Here is a 10,360-nt window from a genome sequence, read left to right as displayed (position 1 = left end):
AACAGTGAAGTGGCTGGCTGATGCCTGCGAGCACTGAAGCAGAGTACTGGTGCTAAAACCAACACATCACTATTTTTTCTCATTGCTGGCATCTGGATTGAGGCAGATTTCCCAGATAGTTCACCATCAGCCTACTTGTATCAGCAATTGTGGGCACTTACTGCTGCTGCATTTCAAAGCACACACTGGAAAGGCAGAGGATTATTCCATCCTACTGCTTCTAATGGGTTCTGTTCTCTACATAATACACAGTATGCAGCCTGATTACTTGGCGATAAGCATAAATATGAGGAAGCCCTGCTAGGCCATACCTCAGGCACTTAAAGCCTTATATACACTGCTTTAATTACAGCTTACAAATTGTATTAGCAATGTGTCTAGGAAAATCTGCTAACACTGTCTGCAGAGCTGCTTTATTTTGTCACCAATTTATTGCCAGCCTGGAAGAGTTTGTCTTGGTTAGCCTAGCAAAAAGACAGCTCAGAGGGGATTATTATTGCTCTCCATAGCTTCATTAGGAGAAGGAAGGTAAATACGAGGGAGGGTGAAGCGCTATTTATGCTAGACAACAATACTGGCACAAAAACAAATGGATGTAAACTGGCCATGAAGAAATTCAGTCTGGAAATTAGAAAAAGGTTCTAATGAGCAGAGGGGGCAAGTTCTGGAACTGTCTCCCACTAGGAGTTTTGGGGGGCAAACAACTTAATTAGTTGTAAGGCGAGCTGGACAAATTTATGAGTGCAGCTGTATGTCAGGGTTGCTTGTGATAGTGGGAGTGGAGGCAGGGCTCAACAGCCCTGGAGCTAACTTTTGGGTTATGTCTTACGTTCCTAAAGCTCAATGCTTTACATTTTCAGCTGATCACCAGCAGGGGTCAGGAAGGAATCCCTGTTCCCCCACCCCCGGCCATATATTCTGGAAGGGTTTTTTAATATCCTTTAATATCTGAATCATCAGGGACGGCTACAGCTGGAGATCGGATATTGGCTGGGGAGGCCCAGTGCTCTGAGACATCGCTGAACACTCTCTCAGGTGCTTGCCTTGCTGGTTCTTGCTCCCATGCTCGGGTCTAACTAATTGGGGGTTGGGAAGGCATTTGAAGGTTTGGCAGTAACCTTGTTGTTGTTCTTTTTTTACCTTCCTCTGCTGAGAGTGGGTGTGCTCATTTGCCAGGATTATATTTTACTTAATCATTTCCCTGACATTGGGGGGACCTCGATCCACCTACTATATCTTACCCTCTACTCTCTCTTACATCATAGTCGGAGGGGTTGTAATACTTTGGTCTAATTTCTGTTGTTGGGGTTAGTGTGCGGGGGCTGAGCGATGTTGGTGGCCTGTGATATTCAGGAGGTCAGATCAGATGACTTGGTGGGGTGGTTTTAACTTCCATGAATGCCAAATTGGTACAGTTTAAAAGAAGTAGAATTTTAAATGGCTCCTGGGGTATAAATTCCCTTAAGGCAGCGGGCCTATGCACGACCCTCCACTCCATTTATGCCTCACAGTGGGGTTGTATTTGGGGCAGTGGGGGCTGGGCTGCATGTGGAGGTGCAAATATCCCCACAGATAGCTGTGCTGCCCTTGTACAGTGAGAGGCAGTGGAAGAAGCTATGGGATCCATTGTTGTGTAGACCCAGTGGCTCAAACACTCTAAAGAGTGGGAAAGAGATGCTGTAACTGCCATACTATTACCATGGAGTAACAGCACTGCAGCCCGTCTCTTGGCCCGAGTGGAGGGTAGATTTCTGCTCCCCCAGTTGCACTAGGGCTGCACTTCACCCCACAAAATCCAATGACTTGGCCTTTGAGTGAATTTTTCCCCAGCACAATATGCTAGGGGCTCGTTTTGCCTGTGATGGGAATGGCACTAATGGATACTGATGTACATTTTGAAACAGCAGTGGCCAGATGGCCACACTTATGTTTTCTTATCCCAGGGTGTCCCCTGTTGTTCGTGCCATGTCATTTACTTATACTAAATGTCAGCTGTCTGTGCTACGTCTGTATAATTGTGCCTGGCTGAAGCTCGGTTTCCAAATGCAGCATATCTTTACAATTCCACTTAACTGAGACTGTAGTAGTGTCCTTCATTCCAGCACTCAGAGCTGAACCCCAATGGTTTTAGGCCTCAGACAGATCCAAAAACCACAACCAGTCTGGCAAAGAACAGAAATCTGTGAAACTGGACAGTTGTGAGATTTATGTTCTTCTGGATCAAAACTGCGTAAGATTAACTCATGATACTACAGTCCATTTGAAATTAAACCAAAAGCTTAGAAGTCTTGGTTTGGCCTTGATCCACAACTCAATCCTTGCCTAAACCCATTTCCCACCCTAAAGCCTAATGCAGTTCAAGCTGAATGCGACACCCCTAAACCAGATTCTACACTAACCTTAAACCAAAGCCAAGTCTGAACCTTGCACTCCCGGCTAAATGCTCCATGGAACCTCAAACTCCATCTGGCTCCAAATCCTCCTAAGCTATTTGTTTCTAGTCTCTTCCATTCCCTCAGCTCTTCTGCACATTTCTGATTTGTTGTAAGTCACAGTGTTTTTGTTATAGCCTATCTAGTTATTGATTTAATTAAAGCTCTTATAACAAGCTCTTCTTAAGTGAAAGAGGTGCATCCTTCCAAAATAATGTACCTCAAGAGGCCTTTTGAGAACAAACACAAACTCGAACAAGCACACACAGCAATACAATGAACAAAGGAAATATCTTGATAAGTGGTATCTTTACCTCTTCCCCCCCCCACACACAATAAAACCAGTATTTTGCTTTAAAAGATGTATTCTAATTTATGACAATGGACACTAAAATAATACTTTTGTGCCTAAAGCTGTATTTTTCCCATCAGGGTTATTTAAATAATCTGCAAACAACATAAAGAGAAAAAACAAGTAACATGTCTGAAGCTAGAATGACATGAAAATAAGTACCCCGCTCCTTTCACCTCCTATTCATTTTTCCCTCTCTTTCACACAGATTCACAGAGCAGCTCATTACACTGAATTTGTTCTTTTTGGGAACGTTCTGTTCCCTTTCTTTGTCCTTACTCAGATACAGTGCTGAATGGTGGAGCTAGGCAAATATAGCAAAAACATACAGCAAATACTCATGCTGAGAAGGAATAATTTGGCTACAGCTGGGATCATTTTGGTTTTGCTGTCTGTGATGATTTTATTGAATAGGTTTTACTTGCAGGAATATTAGCACAAACAGCAAATATTGGAGAATTCTCATGGAAACCAAATGTTCATTACTTCAATAATGAATATGTTTGAGAAAATAGTTTCTCACTGACAGCTTGCAAACAGAAAGAGGCTAAATTCATTAGATAATTTATTCATGCTGCGTACAAATGTTTACATAATAAAGAGGTTTTTTTAAAAGAGTAAGGGAGTCCCTTCCATTGAGTTTTCCAGTAAGCAAGGAGTTATTAACTGATTTCCATGCATTTTCCCCTCACCTATAACAAAAATGGCAAAGGTAGGTTTTCCCTTTTCTCCCTCCCTTCCCACATGATGGCGCATTTTATTTAATCAATACCTTCCTAGACAATTATGTGGAACAAACAGGGACAATAATAAAGGTAAATGAAAAATTCATAAGAGACGTTTATGAAAAACTTTTAAGCAGCCTAATTTATTCTGTGTTGGAGACAACTGCATTTGTCTTTAGAAAAAAAAAAAGAACAGGTTGTAAAGAAAGATAGTGAGATAGTGAACTGCACTGCTGTCTAGTTTCATTGCAGCAAAGAACCATCTTTGAACTCTATCACGAGTGTCAGAGAGGCAGAAAAATCAATTACGTTTGGAAAGCTGGGACTGGGAGTTGCAGAGTTCCTGCTGTTGTCAGTAAGAAATTATTAGTACATACTATACTAGGACATTTGGAGAGATTCCCGTCAGAAACATTCAAGGCAAATAAAAGAAACCTTTAACATTTTATTGCTGAACAGCAGAAAATGCAGCTTTGCTTATACCATACAGTCAGATATGATATAAACTCGTGTGTGTATAAACTTTGGGGAATGTTTCCAATACAAAACAGATATGCTGTTTTGGGGAAAAAAAAAAAACCTCAGGCATATGGCGTTGCAGGAAGGGTCTGATCCTGCGCCGACAGACATAAATGGTACATGTCCTTTAAGCAGGATTGGACTCAGTCTTTGAGGCCTCTCTTAAAAGGCTAATCTACACTAGAAGCGTTACAGTGGCACAGCTGTACCTACCATGAGAGGCAGTAACTGTCGCCTGGAGAAACTCTCTCGCTAACATAGCACTATCCACACCGGCACTTAGGTTGGTGTAACTTACATCGCTTGGAGGTGTGGCTTATTCACGCCCGTGAGCGACATAGGTTATACCGACATAACCTGTAGTGTCGACAAGCCCTCTAATTCACCCACACGGAGGAGACAAGCAACAATCTCCATTGGAATGAATTTCATCCTCAATTAACACACTTTTTGCTTTTTACTTCTCCTGTAATAACAGGATCACTGTATTTTTAACGCACATCTTTGAATATGCTGCAGCAAGTTTTCTGATCACTGTGTGGTTTCAGTTTCTTCTAACATCCATATTCTAATTAATTATTTATACAGAGCCACAGGTGTGTATTATCTATCAAATATTATATCAATGCCATTATCTTCAACAGAGAGTGCCCAAAAATAGTCTCTCACGTAGGGCTCTTTGTTTTGTTTTATTTTCTTGCTGGGAAATTATTTGTGTTGTACGTGAAAGAATTCACACATCTGTGGATGAGGATTCAGAATGGTACTCTCCAGTGTGTTTTCCATCCTCAGGTGGTTTGGACATGCGCTGCATGAAAGAGGAAGAGAATGCCATATGTTAAAAGTTGGTTTTGCTTGGACCCCAACGTATGCATATACAGTAAATAGTTTGTGTCTATAATCTGGTTTTCATCATTGCCTGCTACAGCCATGGCACAACATCACATAGAAGTCAGAAGAAAAATCATGGGCCAAATCCTGAAGGTTTTTCTTTTTAATAAGGCCCCAGTCCTGCAAAGCCTTAAGCACATACATAACTTTATTCATGTGAGCAATCCCACTGATATCAAGTTACACACATGACTAAGTCATTGCAGGATTGGGCTCTAAGCTTTTATTAAGTGCATACTGGACTTGTAAAAAGGGATTTTTTTGTCCTTCTCACTTTGCATGAGACCACATTTGGTCAATTCACATGCACTGTAGAGTCTCACACTGCCTTTGTGAGATAAATTTATTATTAATGAAACCCTAGAGACTCCAGATTAAATTATTTTACTCTCGCTCCTATCAGGAAGAAATAAGCCAGAAAACATTTAAACACAGGTTTCTCAAATGCTGTATTACTCTCCCAGAGGACAGCGAGCTATGTCTTTTTAAAACACAGTGGGAACAAAAGGATGGAAATGAAATCAATGAAACAAATACACTCTTTGTAAAGTATCAGCGGAGAGCTGATGAGTGTAAAATATTACAGATGTCACAGTATGCTCTACCACTATGAATATCAATGGCTTCTGGCATCTCTATGAAATACAACCTTCCGTCATCTGTAAAACTCCTTTACAGCGCACTTTGCCTTTTCAAGGCAAATTTTGAAACTTCTGATCTTAGCATCTGCCCTGAATATAAACTGGTGGTTGTTCGCTGACATTGGGCCAAATTCTGTATTTTTGTAATTGTGCAGAACTCTCACTCAAATCAAGAGAGGTTTGGCTCATGGCACAATTGTGTCATGGAGCTCAGCTGACTTCAGTTTGAGCCAAATTCCGCCTTTATGGGACACATGTCTGAGATCAGATTTTGACCCATCTGGTGTATAGTAACATACTTTGCACTACACTATCATGATGCTCAGTGCCAGCTGCCCAATTTTTGTGTACATCAGATTAGAGAAAAGCTGTAGGTCAAATAAGATCTCTTATGGCATGGTTAGAGCACTGTACCTCTTAACATAGTGTGTACCTAAGCATGGAAAATGCAGTAAAATATGCTTGCTTTGATACCTGCAGGGAAACTTTCACTCCCCCTTTAGCCTGGAAAATGTATAAACATCAGAAATTTAAGCAGGAGAAAATAAAACTCTGGGTAGGTCTCTGTGCCTTACTTTTAAAACTGTTTCATTTTACTTTCACACCTTGGAGTTTATTTGGACTCTTTTTTTATGCCGGTGCAGTTTTTGGATTTTTAGGAAAGTTAGTCTTCCTCTTTTTCATACACAAGCACACACAGGACTTACCATTGTTTTAAAGAACTGGTTCACTCTCTTTTTTTTCAGGGTTTTCTTATCTCCCTCTGAGATAGAGGGGAAAATTTGCTGGCTTAGCCTTTGTGACGCATTTGTTTCATCAGGTGCCGGACTGCAGACTATTGACAGAGTTAACCCTGGAAAAAGGAAAAAAATATTTGTATCTTTACTCCAAAGAAACTTCCCACCATTGCTACCACTGGTTGCGCTCCAGTGGCAGCACAGTAGCAAGAGGAAAGCTAGTCTGTTCTACCACAAAAAAACCACGAGAGTCCTGTAGCACTTTAATTTCTAATTTCTATTCCTTACATCTGACGAAGTGGGTTGTAGCCCACGAAAGCTTATGCCTGCAGAAATTAAATTTGTTAGTCTTTAAAGTGCTACAGGACTCTGTTTTTGCTGTATACAGACTAACATGGCTACCCCTCTGGAACTGTTCTACCACAGTGTTCTCTAAACTAGTTCTGAACAGGATGTGACGACAAGGTGGTAGAAATGCAAGTAGTCCTATGAGCCTTGTGTACCCTAACATATGCCACCATTGCTACCAACCACAGAAATGACGTGAGCATAGCAACAGTGGAGATTTTGTGGGGAAAGAGTTCATGTAGACACAGGCTGAGAGAGATAATGGATGTTAAGAATATTTGGCACTAGATCTGGTTGATATTTTTTTCATAAAAAAATAGGTCTAATAAAGGCAGCTTTTAAGAGGAAATGAAAATTTCCGCAGAAGATTTCTGTTTTCTAAAGACATTTTCTTTTTAAATTAAAAATGGAACCCAAATTTTTTTCAGTAAAATTCTTGTTCAAAACACCAATTTTTTTTTTACTGTAAACTAAAATTTATCATCAATAATATTTTTGGAAAACAACAACAAAAAAATAACAAAACTGTTTTAGAAAAATAAAAATAGTTTTGGCCCTTTGTTAAAAAATGTTTGCAGGAAATTTAGAAAGAGAAAACCCGACATTTTTAGAAATTTCGCCAAAAAATAATTGGCCTTTTTTCAATCAGCTCTCCTGGGCACCTACCAGGATAAGGGCTCAGGCAGCCAGAGGATCCTGCCTGCCTGTCACCTGCACTTAACCAGCCTTGCAAACACATGGTCTCTGTGTGAGGTGTAAGGTATTGGCAGAAGCTGGAGAGAGCAGTGTTCACCTGTGCTGTGAACAAATCTGATCATAATGAAAAATAAAGCAAGTCCAAAGGAAGTGAGGATTGCTGATTGTTTATGAGGAATTATTTAATTCAAGTATTAGCCCAGCTTTATGAGAAGGGGATATTCTTTACTAGGCAGCTGGAATAATGTATTGTGCACGACTGCTTTCATTCTCTCTGACCTCACTGTGGACGTGACGGCTGGAGGTGGTAGTGCCCAGCCCCAAAGGCCACGATTAATAAGTAAATCAATACTGGCTGGGTTTGGGGGCCCTAAGGAGCATGCAAGGCACAGCCGCCATTGCCTCTCCTCTCATCTCAGTGATGGTCCAAAGGGTGCCCCTTGCACGGAAGAACATGTCTAGTGACAGCCTTGCCTCTGCAGCAGGAAGCAGGAGAGCAAAGGCCCATAGTTAGTTTTCACATGTAGCAAAACCACACTGTTGTCCCAGCCCTCCCAGTGTGACTGATGCATTTGTTTGCCCCCTTCCCCTGCATACAGGCAGATTTTGGCTGAAGCCTTGGAAGACAAGGTTTCTTGAATGTTTGGTTCCGAATTGTGCTGCTGTGTAGGGAGAGAGGAACCAGTGGTGCTCATCCTGCATGCCTTTGTGGTGCAGTCAGATGATAATATAAGAAGATATTTGTGGTTCTGCACTTGAATGTTTTAGCCACTGGACTTATTCCAGACTCAGCCTGGGGTAATTCCCCTGTGATGTCATAGATGGAGTTATGGCCTCACTGACATCTTCCATTACACCATTTAAATAAAACAACAGGAATAATCTGGGAGTGTTAGATTAGCATTCAATGTTTACGAGGCATTTTCCTTATCTGAGGAGAGGTTGGGCCCCTGAGGATTTTACAAAACTTGACTTTGTAGTTGTTCAATTTTCCAGAACGTAAATAATATCCCATCAGCATAATCAGTGAGTTATCCTGTTTTAAGGCCATGGTAAAGCATTTAAGTGTTATCCTAGCCAACTCTCTTTCAATCCTAAAATATTAAATGCTTCCACAGAACAAAGAACAAAAAACTCATGTTTTATTTTCTTTTTTAATCTAAATTAGTAGCAGGCAAGCGGTACAGCGCTCTAATTCTCTTATCATAATTAGCATACCTGGTATAGTTGGCATAGAACGGCTGGCAAAGCTCATTTGCTTGAGAACAGATGTTTTCTGAGGTGCCACCGCATGTTCAGAGAGATTGGTGTCACTCATAAACTCATGTTTCCTTGACAGCTATATATTAACAAATACAAAATTGCTACCATCAACGTTTAACTAAAATATAACAAATAGTGATGAGCTAAGCAAAATGAACAGTTTACATATGAGAGACAACCACGGCTAGGTACTGCTACCTTCAGTCACAGTGAATAATGCCTTACTCCAGTGATTTCAATGGGATTACTTGTGAAATAAGATACTACTCAAAGTGATCAAAACAGAATTTGGCCCCCAGAGACTACAAAAGGTACAAATTACTAAGTAAATGTTTTTGAGCTGATTAATTGTCAGAGACATTCTGCTTATTCCAAAGACTGAGAAAAGAGATTCAACCCCCTAAAACTGACAGCACAATAGTTTGTAGGTTATCTAGAATTGTGTAATAGTGTTCCTACCATATATGGAATAATAATAATGCCATCAACCCAGACTGCGGATCTGAAAGTAAAATGAAGCTGTGAAGAACTATTTTCCCTACAGCATTAATGCTGTCAATTTAGGTGCTAGAAAAGATGTCACTTTTATAACTTGAGTCAAAAACATATTTATTTTACCAATGAGTCCACTTTTTCACACACAAAAAAAGACTTTTTTCACTGGTGCATCATTTCAACACTGATGAGCAGTGACCATTTCTTTAGTGTTTGTAGTTTATTGAGGGAAAGGCACTGTAGCTGTAGATTCTTTTTTCTTTTTAAAATTAGCTTTCCCCATATAAAGATCTTTCTTCTCAGGATCATAATTCTGAAGTTAAAGTGCATTAAAATGTTCAGTCTAAAAATGGAAATGCATCCCCCCATCCAGACCAGTCCTTATAGAAAATAGAAAAATCAAAGCAATTTCCTTCTGCCTGCCAAAGAAAGACAGTCTGTTTATATCACCGAAACTGTTGGTGCACTGTAAAGCTTTGGATCTACCAAGACTACAAATATAAAGGTTCTCTGTTTCTGCTGCAAGTACTGTAGATATTAACCATGCAACAAAATCAGACTCTTTTTGTCCTATTTTGAAAAGCTGCTGCTGTTTTAAAGTGCTCCCTAGTTATTCCTACTAGGAAACATTTCCTATTTAGCCAAGGTTTGGAGGAAGTATTACCACAGATTGTCAGTTTTGGTGCAAGAAGCAATACAGCCAGGTTTTTGTTTTTGGCACTAAGCTATTGGGTTTTTTTTCTTCTTCCCGTTTTAAAAAAAAAAAAAAAAAAAAAAAAGTAAGTTACATACTGTCATCTTTTTGTACTGAGGTTGCTTATAACTGATATTTTCAAGTTCACAGCTGTGCATTCTTTGTGTGAAAAAAATACTACTTATGTATGGCCAAAGTTTAGATATTTTGTAGTGGGGGGAGGGCAGTTATTGCGACTCAAACCAAGTGCCTGGGAAATGGAGGAATGCCAATGTCAAAGGTCAGTGAAACCCACTGGTAAGGGCTGTCCACAGTGGGCCTAGGGTTCGCTCCAAAGCATCACATACATTAGGACACCGAACCATCACTGAAAAGAGTTTTCAGCAGAGTGGTGCCACTCAAACTGGTATGGAAAAGACTTGAAGTAATACTGTAGACAAAGGCTCCTCTCTCTCTGCATGGGTAGATTGTATGCTGACTTCTCAGCCCACCAGGTTTCTGTATGATAGATAGCGAAATTCAGCCATCAGGGAGGTCTATAATGATACGTGCTAAGATTGGAGGGAT

General features: G+C 40.3%; 1 protein-coding gene across 1 annotated transcript in view; it reads right to left on the bottom strand.

The window, feature by feature from the left end:
- Nucleotides 1-3,633: 3,633 nt before the first annotated feature.
- DOCK2 (dedicator of cytokinesis 2) overlaps nt 3,634-10,360 on the bottom strand; it is a 407,820-nt gene continuing 401,093 nt past the window's right edge. The window contains exons 46-48 of the mRNA XM_067566685.1: nt 8,560-8,680; nt 6,268-6,413; nt 3,634-4,836 (exon numbers count right to left, since the gene is read on the bottom strand). Of these exons, the coding sequence (XP_067422786.1) occupies nt 4,762-4,836; nt 6,268-6,413; nt 8,560-8,680 (342 nt within the window). The 3' untranslated portion in view covers nt 3,634-4,761. The remainder of the gene's footprint in view (nt 4,837-6,267; nt 6,414-8,559; nt 8,681-10,360) is intronic.

Source organism: Emydura macquarii, unplaced genomic scaffold, assembly GCF_026122565.2.
Source record: "Emydura macquarii macquarii isolate MOO-44397 ecotype Brisbane River unplaced genomic scaffold, CSIRO-AGI_Emac_v2 contig_2768, whole genome shotgun sequence".
In the NCBI taxonomy this organism is placed as follows: Eukaryota; Metazoa; Chordata; order Testudines; family Chelidae; genus Emydura; species Emydura macquarii.
The sequence above is the reverse complement of the archived record's forward strand: the minus strand, read 5'-3'. Positions and strand labels throughout refer to the sequence as shown.